General features: G+C 34.3%; 1 protein-coding gene across 36 annotated transcripts in view; it reads left to right on the plus strand.

Moving 5' to 3' along the window:
- Nucleotides 1–15012, plus strand: part of CLASP2 (cytoplasmic linker associated protein 2) — a 175634-nt gene that overhangs the window by 101684 nt on the left and 58938 nt on the right. For 9 of the 36 annotated variants that reach the window (XM_087870058.1, XM_045798314.2, XM_045798320.2 and 6 more), the window contains 7 exons: nucleotides 1567–1668; nucleotides 1819–1845; nucleotides 4735–4761; nucleotides 7376–7546; nucleotides 7971–8078; nucleotides 11646–11708; nucleotides 12672–12778. In XM_087870058.1, the coding sequence (XP_087726184.1) occupies nucleotides 1567–1668; nucleotides 1819–1845; nucleotides 4735–4761; nucleotides 7376–7546; nucleotides 7971–8078; nucleotides 11646–11708; nucleotides 12672–12778 (605 nt within the window). The remainder of the gene's footprint in view (nucleotides 1–1566; nucleotides 1669–1818; nucleotides 1846–4734; nucleotides 4762–7375; nucleotides 7547–7970; nucleotides 8079–11645; nucleotides 11709–12671; nucleotides 12779–15012) is intronic. The other 27 variants (XM_087870054.1, XM_045798338.2, XM_087870055.1 and 24 more) reach the window with 5 other exon arrangements.

Here is a 15012-nt window from a genome sequence, read left to right on the forward strand (position 1 = left end):
TTATAAAAAACTTGCTAGATATACTACTTTATTTTATTGAGCCAGTTTACTTTAAGAAAATAATTATTTATTGCTTTTGAATTTGTAGAAAGGAAAGAAATTCAGTTTTTTTATATTTCCTGAAGGCTGTCTTATTAAACCTCTGATTTTGAAACACACTTCTTCTTTTTCCCCTAAGTTTTACATGGATGACCTTTTCTTGTGATATAAAACCAAGTATATTTAACATTTTTAGTCTCATGCTTACTCTGATATATTTGAAATATTTCATATTTTTCATATCAATTGGAGTACTCTATAAAAATGGTTTCTATCACTGTAGCATTGTAATCTAGAACATTAGTATCAAAATACCCTAATTTCTTTGTTATATTGGATAAATTCTCCATTTCAAGAATAATAATTTTGTTTTTCTGTTTTACTTCTTAGTCGGGAGAACATTGTATCCTACTCTAAACAGACTCTGTAAAAGGGTGAAAGGCCTGAACTATGGGCTTATTAAGGGCCTTGAAGAATTGAGAATGCTAGACTCACCAACTAGACTTCGGTTTTGCTTCTGTTTTACTCCTGGTTTTTAATCACTATTTCTTAATTTTGTAATTTCTCCTTACTCTTCATTTTTTTTCCTAATTAATATAGCCATATCAGGCTAGCCAGTATAATGATTGCCCTACAAATTGTACGTTTTAGCTTAACAGAATTCTCAGCCCTTCTTTGTGATTGTGTTTAGTATTGGTTCTAATTTGATACAGTTGAGACTGCTTGAGAACACCATATAACTACTAGTAATATATTTTTGTTTTTACTAATGATACTTAGGTACTTTGATAAGCTCTTGTCTCCTTTAGTTCAAAAGCCCTAGAAGTAGATGTTTGTGGCTTGTTTTTGTGGAGGGGGATGAGGCAGTGGTAGAGGAGAAGGGAGTATGCTGAGAAAAGTGCCAGCTCTCATGTGATAGGTATTTCCTCAAATCATTTTATAAATGAAACTGGTTGGGAGAAGAGAATAGTAAATGTGTCCATATCTAGATGTCTAGTAATCTCACAGGATAAAAATATTAAATATTTTACCTAATATTATCTCTTCTTGCAAATCCCTTTTAGAAGTATATTTTCAGTCAAAAGAATTGTTTGGGTTGTTGTTTCTAATAAGATTAGGCTGATATTTAAAACAATAGGCTGTATTTGAGAATAAACTAAATTTTACGAAAACTGGAATTTTAGAACTGGAACTGCCAGTTAAGAAACAAGTAGCATGCCTTTGGTAATTATCTTAATTATGACTCTACTGGACTAATAATATCAAACAAGAATGGAAATCTTTTAGTTTGACTTTATTTTTACCCTTGAAGGAAAGTTAGCTTATGTTGCAACACATAAAAAGCAGTATGTATTTTAAATATTTTAAGAGAAATATCACCTGTCAGTCATGGTTACATCGTTACAAAATTTAACAATACTTGAAAAGCACACCCAATTGGAAAATTATAGTGAGATTTTTTTTCCTCATTACTAAATATCATTATAGAAAAATGTCTTTAATTACGTAAATAATTTTATTCCTTAGGCCGGGTGAGAGCAAAGCTTTCAGCACCACTTGCTGGCATGGGAAATGCCAAGACAGATTCTCGAGGAAGAAGTCGAACAAAAATGGTGTCTCAGTCACAGCGTACGTATTGCGAGTTTTCCTGGGTTTGTAATACATTTGGATAAGTGTGTTGCTTGTATATGACTGTATTAGGAGATTGACCAGTGGATAAAGACAAAGCTAACTTCAAAAAAGACAAGCCACATACTGAGTTCTTGTTCTGTACTTTAGGTTCATCATCACCTGACAAAAATGAAGGTATTTTTTTTTTCAATGTTTTGGATCAGTTGTTGTGCATGTTTTGGAATTTTTTTGAGTGGGTGTTGTCTTGTCTTTGGTGTGTTACTAGGGCTGCATCATTGATATCTGCCACTTAGAAAGAAAAAACTTCATCTGCTGTACAAAGTTTTGCATGGAGATATTTTAAGTAGCACAAATCTCTTAGCATTAAGGTTTTCACAGTCTACTCAGAAACTTGCAAATGTAGAAAATTGTGCTTTTTAGAAGCAAAATAATTGCCATATGTTAGCATCTAATCTGGTTGCATCTAGCTAATGCAATTCAAGGACAGATATGTGTGTCTTCATACTCTCCCCAAAATCTATTACAATACAGTTAGCATTTTTGGCAGGTATATACTGATTTGTAGTGAGGAAACATAAAATGACTAGTTCTATTATATTTCTTATTAAATTTAAGATTTGTATTTTTACTGTTTCATTGGAAGCTGAGTTCCTCATAAGAATAATTATTAAAAAGCACAATTTTGAGGCCTAGGTAAAATGAATGATTCATTTCTACATGTTCCAGAATAGTAACCCATACATTTATGACATTATTAATTTAAGAGTTTGTTCCTGTTCTTTCTTTGTCAAGAGATTTTCATTAGTACTTATCTCTAAAAACAAGATTTTTTTTCTAGGGAAGTAATTTGGGGGTTATTCTACATACTTGGCTATTTTGAAAAGAAATCTATTTAACCGTCTTCCACGGTTGTGTAGGTTATTTATCAAGATACAGATGTCCTATATGTCTGTTTTTTCATTTGATTCCCAAATCTTGGAATCAGGGAAAAGAACTGGGCGCTTGGAGGCGGCCAGGTGGTAATTCCACAAGTCCTGCCAGCAGGTTCTCCTTTTCTCCTCTTTCCAGAGTCAAAAAATCCAAGCGGAGAAATGATGGGAATATTCAGCAAGAGCCCTAAAAATAAGGAAATGCTTGGTATAATTGGTTTGCAAATTGAGGATCATTTATAAATAGGAAAAATAGAAAATGCCCTCTGGGTAAGGTCTCTTCTTCCAAATTAGGAATAGATCATATCACATTTTTCCCTGCTCTTCTGTATTTTTAGAGTAATTTTTTAAGTAACTCGGTCTTTAGCAGTTGTACTGTAGTTGCTTAGAGCCTTGCTACTCCAAATGTAGCATCAACATCACCTGGGAGCTAGTTAGAAATGCACAATTTCATGCCACCACAGATGTCCTGAATTCAGTCTTTTTAACAAGATCACCAAGTGATTTGTGTATAATAAAGTCTCAGAAATATTTGATTTAGATCATGGACTCTGGAGCCATTATTACCCACATATGAATCATGGCTCTTCCAGTTTACTTAAAGTTGCTGTATTTCTGTATATTTATCTATACAATGAAGAGGATAATCTCAGAGGGTTGTAGTGAGGATTAAATGTTATAGTATATTTAATGTACTTTAAGACAGTACATGGGCCCAGAATGAGCACTCTATATTTCAGCTGATAAAATTGTCTTCCTTGTTATTATTAACCTAATGTCAACTGAATTTTAAACTTCTGTTGTGTACTTTTGTGCCTTGTTAGGTTTATGGCCTTCAAGAAACAAAGAAAGAAATAATGATAATGTTAGGAAATTTAAAGCATAAAGAAGAATAAAGATAGCAACCCAAAACTGTCTGTATCCAGTATCTTAAGGATAAAATTTAATTTGATGTGAGCTGTTTAGTTCTTTTCCAAAGTAATACCAAGACAGAACTTGTGACAAAGATTCAAAGTTCTTTGTGTATGGTTTTCTAATATGTTACCTAAGGACCTCCCTTTTAGGTATATTGTAATTACTGATCATTTCACTAAGATGTAGAATAACTTTTTACATTTGGTTTTTCACTTTGAAACCCAGTCTGTAATACTTCAAATCCTCTCCTGAAGTATGGGAACATAATGATAGGCTTTTTAGACCTGGTAGGATTTTAAGATCAGAAGACTTTCCCACTATAAAATCACTTAGGTTTTAAATCATATTGCAGAGATTTTTGTTTGCTTGCTTGCTTATTTATTGAATGACTGTATATTCCATTTCAGATTCTTTTGAAAAAAGAAATTGTGACCCTATATGATTTGATGCAAGTTTCTTTACAACATATTTGCATAGAAATATTGCTGTGACCTCCCTCTTCACTTTGTTGTGAAGTAATTCATTAGAGTTTGCATGATCTTTCCAAATTTTTATATTGCCATTTAGGGGGAAAAAAAATCCCTTGGGTCAGAGCAGGTGTGTTCTGATGACTAACCAAAATAAATAAAAGCAGACCCAATGGAGAGACGTCCAGATTTATATTTACGTAAGGATGGTGTCTTTTGTTATTGTTGGTAGTGATTGGTTGTGTACAAATGGCTGTACAGCCTGTCAGAAACTTGGTCTCCTCACCCTAACCTCCTGCCGGTTTTTTTTTTTTTTTCTGTGCATCTTAAAAAAAAATTTGTAGCTTTTTCATGTAAGCTTTCTTCAGCTATAAGATGTTGTAGTTTTTCTTTACCGTAGTTTTAAATTAAATGTTTAAATAGTAGAAAGTTAAACATTTAATTATTTAGACTATAGGCTATTAGAAGAAAAGCTGAAGAATTTACATTTACTTTTGCAACTTCATTTCATCTGCTTTGTACATGAGTGTCTGATTTCAGCTGTAAAAGCTACTAAATGTACTGCTTTTGTTACAGACGTCTATGGCTTAGGGATTTTTCTTTTAAAGTTTGCTTTTTTTGCTTTAGGGTTTTTTATTTTCTAAGAACTGACTAAAGCTTTCTTATTTCCATCTGCCATTCATTTTAAATCTGCTCCTTCCCTCTTCGTGGATTATAACCCTTACCCTCATTCTGCCTTTACACTTGTTCAGGATCACAGTCTGCTAATACCGTTGGTGGTAAGGATTTACAGACTTGATGTGTGCATCTGTTGTTTGATCACCTATTTTCATTATCGAGAATGGGTTCTATTCAGCAGAAATTCTCAACATAAAATTCCATCATTGTATAGCCATATTGGGGCAAAAATTGCCAGTTATCTTTGGCCTGTCTTTATTTTATTACCAAAACCTTGAATTGTTGAAATTATCCAAGTTGATCCCACAGGTTTAGGCATTCAAAAGCAAAGGAGCTTTAGTAATGCCTTGAAAATAACCTCGTAAAAAGTATAAAATGATAGTTTGAAAACTTTAGGTAGCACAAGAGAAATTAGGTATCCAGTTTCAAGTTTCGCAAATTAGAGTATTTTCTACTAGCATGCTACTCCCTAGGTACATCATGCCCTTTGTCATCAACTCTGTGGCTTTCTTATGAAAAATTAGCCTAGGTAGTCCTTGGCTGGGGAAAGAGCCTTGATATTTTCTCTAAGTACAAATAATTCCAAAATGAGTTACAGGCATTGGAATTATCACACTGTCGGTAGGGGTTTGGAGTCAGTGGAGAAGAGAGGGTAATGATGAAAGCAAATGAACACTGCCAGTTTTATTTTCTAGGAGAGGTTATGAATGAATTTAAATATAGAAGGAGTGAGCTTGCATACTTTTGATAAACACAGTTAACCAAGATTAGGTGGAGTGGTTACTCTGCTTCTATACTGCGTGTTTCCTCTCTGCTGAATAGACCCACATTTCAAGGAGTTCTCTAGTCTCCTACCAGCACCTTTACCCCTTAAATTTATATTAGTTTTAACAGAATACCATATTGTATGTGTTCATTCAGTTCATTATTTATACTTTTTATATTGTTGCAAGCGTTCCCATAAAATATTCCATTGGCTTATCTTGCATTGTGAGTTTGTGGCATGTTGGGTGTTTGGATGTTTTGGTGTGTATGTTTAGTGTAGTTACTGCATGGAGAAAATAGGTGCTTTGTGGGTATCCTTAAGGTTATAACTGTAAAAAACCTGATTTGAAGATTCTTCACCTGGAACACCAAGAAACAATTCAAACAAGCCATTGTTTTAAAGTAAAATTGAATGATTTCCCTGTAATAATTTAGAATTCCTTCTACTCAGATTAATTGTTATTTCATTGGAAATACTGCTTTGTTTTATATAGTATTGCTGTAACCAGTGGAAGATAATTTTCATTTTGTGTGCTGGTAGAGTTTAGGAATTAAGCATGAATTTAATTTGTATTTAGTAAAACCATGCCAGGAAAACTACAGTGAGGGTCAGAGATCAGCAGCCCATGGACCACATCCAGCCTTCATGTATTATTTGGTCTACACAACGTGAGAAAAATGAGAAAATTTCAAAGTTTGCACTTTTTTAAAAAACCCTAAAGCCCGGCCGGTATTACCTCAAGACACAGCTTACTAGAACTGAAAAGTCACCCCTCCCTGCCTTACACTCGGTGCTCCTCCCTCATTAACATCTCCTGCTTGGCCACATTGACATTTGAGTCTTTAGTTTTTGCTCTGTGAAAATGAAGCATGATTGGGTAAGATTATACAAGGTGAGCAGTGACTGCCCTGTTGGTTAAGAGAAATGATGCCCAACCAAGGGGAAACGTTGCTTTCATGAAGAGTTGCTTTCATTTATTTAAGTATAAGTTTAACTTTTCTATAATGCTACCATTCAGAACGTAGAGTTAAATTCTATCTTGGAGTTATCTAGTTTGTTTTCCCATTCAATGCAGACATAAAATGTTTTGATTGACAAGGAGCTCATTTCCATGCAATTCTAGTTTCTAAGTTTCTAAGAAACCATGTTTCTTAATTTTTTTTCTTTAACCCTTGCCCCAATCTGTGAAATTTTATCCAGCTCCCTCTCTTTTCCCCTGACCAGTTATCATCTGCCTTCCAAGACTGAGAATCACTAGTTTGGAAAGGGTCTGACTTCTTTGACATTTGCTTATAGTTCTTTTCTACTCTCAGTAACCCTTATATCTACATTGTAGGCATGGCCACCCAAGATCCCTTTGTGGTTATGCAAATAGCAAAAAGCAAGTTTCTTTTTCAGCTGGCCCAATTTTATAAACATTTAAATTTTAATTTTGTAAAAATTAAAAGTATACATCATAGCAAGATACTTTTGCTCTACCCATTCAGAGGCATCTCAGAAGGCAAACCGTTTTAACATGAAGAAAATTTTTATTACATTCTTAACAAAATAATAGCAGTAATGAAATGACTAATTCTGTTCCTTGCAAATACATAGCTTTCTAATATATAGCTGTAGCCATGTGAAATGTTTTGTCAGATACGTTGGTCTTTTTCGAAAATCTTTTATACTGTTTGTGTTCTGAACAGACATACTATTAGTGTTGTCCTCTACCCCTCAAAACTGAAAACAGATTTTTACATGATTTTTACTGTTCAGTCCTAGCATATATAGCATACTTTTTTCCCCCCAGGTTTTGACTATACATGTCTTCCTCAGTCTGTTTCTTTTGAACTTAGAACTTGCCATACTATCCCAGTTTTCTCAGATGTATTTCTTGAATTTTTATCCTTTCAACAAGTTCTCTTAGAGTTCACATCTGAACATTTCTATGTATGTTTGGTGTTCAGCTGGCAGCCGGTCGGGGTCTCCAGGAAGAGTTCTGACCACAACAGCCCTCTCCACTGTGAGCTCTGGTGTTCAAAGAGTCTTGGTCAATTCAGCCTCAGCACCGAAGAGAAGCAAGATACCACGGAGCCAGGGGTGTAGCAGAGAGGCTAGTCCCTCTAGGCTGTCAGTGGGTAAGGTTTTCTCTGTGAGGCTTGGGACCTCTTCTTTTGTATTCAGGCTTGGATATTGGATAGCGTGGCAGACATCAGTTGGGCACTTAGAAGGTAGAAGAAAACGCAGAATTCAAAGAAAATTGAAAGGTTATAATTGAATTAGGTATCTTACCTGTAAAGTATAATTCATGTATATTTTAATCCTTTTATTTGCAGCCTTCTTACATTTGTAGAATACTATTTTACCCTTGTAATCTCATACAAACTAGAGGACTGTATTCAAATTTAACTGTATTCCTGGCAATCCTTTATCAAGAGTAATTTGTTCTCAACCTCAGAACGATTGATCAGTTTTTAAGAAAGAAAAATAAAACTAACATATCAAAAATGCAAATTCTATCTTTTGTTTCCTCCATTCTGTGCTGCTGTTGCTTTGTACCAGCCCGAAGTAGTCGTATTCCTCGACCAAGTGTGAGTCAAGGGTGCAGCCGGGAAGCCAGTCGGGAGAGCAGCAGGGATACAAGTCCTGTTCGCTCTTTTCAGCCCCTTGGTAAGTACTTGGGCAGGTGTTGGGTGCATTTCTTTCCCCTGTGTTATCACCATCTGATAACCTCAGCATACGTGGCGTTTAGCTTTCTTCATCTATCTATCCCGATAGAAGAAAGAGTCAGAAGGAAATTACATGTTTGGGAAATTCCTTTGACATTTACTTGTTTTAAATGAGCAGCTTAGACCTTATACAAACAAATTGCCTCCATAATCAAGTAAATATCACACAGGTTTAAACTATAGAATATTGCATTCAAGATTTATCTTAAGAAATAAACCTATACAATTTAAAGGTAATATTTAAATATTTACTCTCAAGTGAAGTATGGACCATTTTGTTTGATAAAATAAATGCTGTTGGTTTTTTTTAGCAGAAATATTAACATTTCAACTTAGATATTTAACTTAGGTTATTAGAAAGAGTGCAGCAAAGTACCGTGTGAACTACTAACTAAAATGGGAGAGATTAACATTTTTTTAGTATTTTACAGTTTAATAGTTGTTTCCCATATATTTGTGTCATGTCACAGCTGTAAAACCTCTCTGTACCTGGTGATATAGATTATATTATAACCTTGACTATAATAGTATAGTTACCTCACTTACAAAAATCTTAAATGACTTTTTTTAAACTTTTAGTATTTGAGAATAATCAGAGAGGCAGAATTTTTTACACTGAAAATTTTTAGAATTTCTGCATGGTCCTTCAGCTTTTTAACTAGTACTTTATTTATATGTACATACTTAACGCCATTTCAGATTTTTTTTGTTTAATTCCATAAAATGTAGGTTACTGTAATACTTAAGGAATTTCTCCTCAGACGTCGTGATATTTAAGAAGAACATAGTTCTACTCGTTGCCTATTGGAATTATTTCCTTCAATAGACATGTTAGTGTAGGATATCTAGAGATTAATTTCTGTTCTCTGGGCCATTTCATTAAATAAATCACTAGACTGTCCTGTACCTAGAAAACCCCCATTGAGCTAGGAACACAGACAGGGATGGCCTCAGCCTTTGTTGTTTCTGTTCCAGTCCCAGGTACCAGAGTTCCCTTTCAGTACTTTGCCAGAGATATTTTTAGTTCATATACAATAGGCTGTGTATGTGCACACACACAAACATACATGGAGGTGTACATGGTATATCTTTGTGTATATATGTTTTAAGAATGAAATAAATCTTATATTTGTATAAAATAAGCATGCCATCTTGAAGGGTTGAAGGAAGTGGAGTGGATATGTGGAATGTGTGGTAGTTTAAGAGCATATGTTCTAAGGTCAGATGGCCTGGGTTCTGTACCTTCTGTACATGAGTTTCCTGATCTGTAAAAGTAGGGTCATAATAGTATGTACTTGTTAGGATTGTTTTGAAGAAGCTATAAATGAGCGAATACATGAAACAAATCCCCCAGCGCAGGGCCTGGCACACAGTGAGCACTTGGTCGTCATCATCATCGTCCCTGCCACCACTGCTGATCCTCCATCTTTTCCCCTAATGCTCAACTGCTTGCCCAGAAGTAGTTTCCTTGTACTTTAGTGGCAAGGTTCTTAAGATACTTTTAATGGTATAACACCTGCATCTGTATAATGCTAATGCTGCGGAATTATTAGAAAACATGAGATATAAAATATATAAAATATATACTCTGGGTATACAGTACAAAGAATGAATAAAAATCAAATTTAAAAAAAAAGAAAAAAAAAGAAAACATGAGATATCAACAAGAAACCAAAATGTGTTTCTGTACCTTTTAAACCTTGTAGTAGTCAGAGATTAGAGAAAATTTATAATCAACTATTAATCACTTAAAAAATAAACATCATTAATATGCCTGTTTTTAAAGAGAAATGGTGACTAGATTCAGCTCATAGTCTCCATTTGACAATTTAAATCACTTAAGTTTTTGTTAAATGAAGCTGTTTTCCTGATTCTAATGAAACATTCTATTTGGATTAAAGAAGATTAGATCTTTTTATTTTATAGTTTTAGAAGAATTGATTTTTATAGCCCTTTTATTTACATATGGGTACTGCACAGTAAAGGTAGCAGATTAGCCCGCTTATTACACAGGGATGAGGAGTAGCATTCCGGAAGATCAGGTTATCCTTCCCACTCACGTTGGTTGCTGTGTTTGCCTGCATTCTGCTGTGCTTACTGTGTTTATTTGGTGGATCCTTTTTACACCTCTGATGTGAATATCGCCATTCAGCAGATGAACCCCAAAGTTTGCCATGCGTTCAGTTGTAGCACAAGACCAGTGTGAAAGTCCTAAAGCATCAGAAATAAACCAGAGCTGAGCAAAGCCAAACTTCTCTGGAACTTGTACCCTAGTTTATGTTTATTTCTGTAGTCAAGTTTCAAAAAAAAGGCTTATGTTATTGCAAGCATGTGAGTGGTGCCTCTTACCACTTATCTGCAGCCACAGGTAACCATTGATTCCAGAAAATTTTCCAAAAATTTTCATCCATTGGGCATATCCATATTGGTAACTCTCACCATTTAAAAAATTATTTCTGTCAGGTAAAATTAAAACTAATATATAGCATATATTATATATGCTATATATATACTACTATGTATATTATGTATAGACACCTTTCAGGGTCTGATTAAACCTTTTGTGCAGGATTCTTTCTGTTTAATCCTTTCTCTCAATCTTTTTGATCTTTTTTGCATTCACTAAGGTCCTGTGGCAAAGAAAAGAGTGATTTGTGTAATAAAAGTATTTTAACTGCTCTAATTAATATATGTAAATAAGAGTAATCTATTTCATTAAATATTAAAATGAGTCTTTCCTGGCTTATTTGTTTCTGTATGTAAGAGGAAGAATGACTTTATGGTGTTAGGAAAATCAGGATTTTAAGACATGAAATTTAAAATATGTCAAAAATAGAAGGAGACATGTCACATTTCTAGGTCTTTAGATTATTAATACTCCCTTTTTTATGTTTAAATGTGCTTTGATATTTAAATAATCTTTCACTGAATCCAGAACTTACATTCTATGAAACATTATGGAAAACGTTTACGCTAACGTAAATGAGGTATGTTATCTTTTGAACAATGTGAAGGTGGTGCGTATACTGTTTAAGAGCAAAGGCCTTGAAAGAGGGTAGATACTGAGGTGTTTCACTTACTAGCGAAACTCTCTCTACTTAAATTTACCTATCTATAAAATGGGATAGTAATACCTGCTTCATTGGGTTCAAGATTAAAGGAGATAGGGTTATTATTGGTTACTAGTTACCATAGTGGTTTTTTTTTTTTTAACTACAATGTTCATTTTTTTGTTTCATGCTTGTACTTTTGACATTTCCTTCCATTTGAATATTTGCTTTTTTTGTCTCCTGTGGGCTTATGTCTGTCCCCTTAGGTGTAAGATCTTTTGTGTGTCAAGGATGATATTATGGTGCTAATGTTCAGTTGCCTTACTCGGCAGTATTCTGATCCTTAACTAGTACTAGTAATACCAGTGTTGACTAACTCTCCTTGCCTGACTATAGTGCTGCCACTATTCCTTGTTTCTGTGGTAATAGATGAGGTTTGTATGGTCCTGTTATTCCAGCCTCCAGACACCATTCCAGATCTACTGGTGCCCTCTACGCCCCCGATGTGTATGGGGCCTCAGGTGAAGAATGAGTACATTTTCACAATCATCTGTGCATTCATCTCAGATTTTTGTCCTTTTCAGTTTCCGTTGTATTGTATATTCATGTTTTCAAATCAGTTTGTTTTTATTTAAATTTAATTTGTTGGATAATAAGTCATTTGTGATTTTTTAATTTTCCCCCAAGTAACATTTTCCCCTCCCACAATCTTATTTGGGCATTTTTCTCACTGGCAGATATTTTTTGTGCGTGTGTAACCTAAGTTATGTCATGTTTAAATATGGAATTGTTTTGTGTTCTCAGTTATGTACTTCATCTTTGTACATGTCTTGGAAAAAAAAAAAACCAAAATGGTGGATGAAGTGTTTTAATTGTAAATGGTGGTGTAGAAAGTAGTGAGGGGGAGAATCCATCTCTTATTTGTATTTACATACCTCAGAATGTTGGGCACACAGTAGGTGCTTAACAAATATCAAATGACATGTCTTAGTTTTAGATTGAAATCAGCCTATCTTGAAGGAGAAGAAATAATAATTGGAGGTTTTTTCCCTTGTAAACTGGTGTGGCTTTATTGAGCTCCCTAATCATTATCGGTTTGAGGTTTGATCTTTGTTCTGGACTACTCTGTGGCTCACCTGAATGGATGAGATTTGTCTGACTGATAGAGCTGGATTAATTGCAAGGGCTGTAGATTCCCAAGCCCTTAGCCAGCCATTCTTTCTTCTAACTTCTGGTCATAAATGTATCATAGCTACTGTTCTTTAAATTTATTTTCCATACACTATGAGTAGTAATTTTAATTGCCTTTACTGTTTTATTTGACCAAAAACCAAATGTACCCAGAAAATACAGAATTGCTTTTAAAATGCTTTGCCCCATTGGTTTTTTTTCCCCCCTCCCCTTAAGGATCTTAAAGTTTCCAGTGTGACACTGTTAACATTTATGACTCTCTGAAAGCTGTTTTCCTCCTTCTGATGAATTAGGTCCGGGGTATGGGATCAGCCAGTCAAGCCGACTGTCATCTTCTGTCAGTGCCATGCGAGTCCTGAACACAGGTTCTGATGTGGAGGAGGCGGTAGCAGATGCCTTGGTACTCTTCTCCATTTCCTTATCATTATAGATGTTCCCATTATGAAACTAATGTATGGGTAAGGCAGTCCACCAATTCGGGAAAGGACATGGGAAAATGTTTGTGGATTAAATCTAGGAAGATCAAATGTGGACAGTGTAAAAAGCAGAGCAGTATAATCAATTCTTGATCTTTATTCTTGGCCAGAATTTTAAGCCAAGGCTAAAAGTAATTGATGGCATGTCAGGAATATAAATATTGATGTCATTAATATGGTGATGTGTTTTATGCACTATAGTACCCTAGGAGTAAGGGTAGATTAGATTAGTACATAAATGTGTACGCTACAAGCATATATTTCAAAGCTTGCTTAACTTTGAGTATTTAGGGATTGTGTTAGCTTGGGGTAGGATTTTGTTTAGTCTTACTTATATTTTCTGAGCTGAGAGAAAGTACAACTTCAAGACAAATGATAATTAGGATATCCTCCTGGCTCTTTATGTCTGACACATTAAATAGTGAGATTTAAAAACATCGTCCACAGATCCATGATAGTTTTTCAGAAGAGTGCTGCACATATTTCACTGTTGTTTTTCTCACTTAAAATTACGAAGGATCACTTGAGCAATGACTGTAATTGGCTTTTGCCAATTTCACAAGTCAATTCAGTATGACACTTTCTCTTTCAAATTCTATTAATCCAATGTTTGAGGAGCATTTACTCAGTTTCTTACACAGAACTTATAAAAGGCCTCATCTTTGTTTTGAAATAAAAAATACATTATGCCTTTTAAGACTGTATATCACATCTTAACCAGTGTTGATATGATTTATGCCACATATATTTGAAAAATAAGTTTTGAAAAATATTCATTGGTCATAGCTATAATACAATAAATGTAATCACATATGTAGTTCTGCTCTAACAGTCTACATGTGCTGAATTTTTCCCTTTATCTCAGCCATTTGATTAATTTCTTATAAATATAACTAAGTAGGAACTTTGTTCTCTTGGGCATGGGATATATTGATCACGTCTTGTTCCGATGAACTTAAATCAGTCAGATGCTTTAAATTTACTGTTTTTTATCAATGTACGTCTCAAATCATATTTTCTAGTTTCTTTTTAAATGGAAGATTTGCCAGTTAAATTATGCTCACATAAATTTTATGAATTGAATGGGTTATTCTTGAACTATTACTTATAATACTAAGATGTGTTTGAAGTATGTAAGGGCCAAAAGCTGAATGCCAATAATTTGATTCTGTCTACTTCCATTATTTGCATAGCATAGATATTCCAATTATAACTATTAATTTCTAGAAAAAAATCTTTCAATTACTAAGCCTAATTTGCACCTTGGGAAAATCACAGAAACAAAGTTAACTTTGGAAATGACATAAGGATTCAAATAGAAAATTTGAGGGGCATCTGGGTAGCTCATTTGGTTAAGCGTCCAACTCTTGATCTCAGCTCAGGGCTTCATCTCAGGGTCATGAGTTCGGGCCCCACTTTGGTCTCCACACTGGGCGTGGAGCCTACTTTAAAAGTAAAGAAAGAAAATTTGAGTTTCTTTAGGAAAACTGGTTATGGGAATATTTTTGTAGCTTAGGACTAAAGGATATTGGCAAGGTTGAAGATATAGTCTGCTAATAAGCAGTTCTCATGTATCTATATATTAAAAAATTTAATGTTTCTGATTATGGGCATTGTTTATGCCTGCTTCATTGTGCTGTTTAGCAAAATGTTCTTCATTATTTTCAATTTTTCTCTTTAAAAATTTACTGCTCTCAGCTCTTAGGAGACATACGGACTAAGGTATAGACATTGCTGTTTTCTGACATCTTATGATACCATAACTTTTTTCTTTTGCTTCATCAGTTTAACAGATGATAGTCTTCTAGAAAATATTCAAGTTGAAGTAGTAACATCCTTTAATACATCCATTATGCTGTATATATGATCATCAATAGGGAGATGCTCCTTGAACAGAATGTCCTATAGGGGTTCTTGTCCTTCCAGTGGGACTACTCCATACAAATGAGATGTTACTCACACTGATGTCTGTAACAAAACAGATGCTGGAGCCCAACACAGGAGATACCACATTAGCACTTTCTAAATTAAATTGGTGTCTCTAAATCAGTAAGAGACGTTCAGTGATGGAAATGTCTTTATAAAACTATTTTGAATTAAATTCAAGTTACTTTTTGTTTTTAGATTTTAGACTTTGGAGAATTTGTAGCCACTAGAA

Source organism: Ursus americanus, chromosome 20 (genome assembly GCF_024610735.1).
Source record: "Ursus americanus isolate L20-20 chromosome 20, mUrsAme1.1.p, whole genome shotgun sequence".
Taxonomy (NCBI): Eukaryota; Metazoa; Chordata; class Mammalia; order Carnivora; family Ursidae; genus Ursus; species Ursus americanus.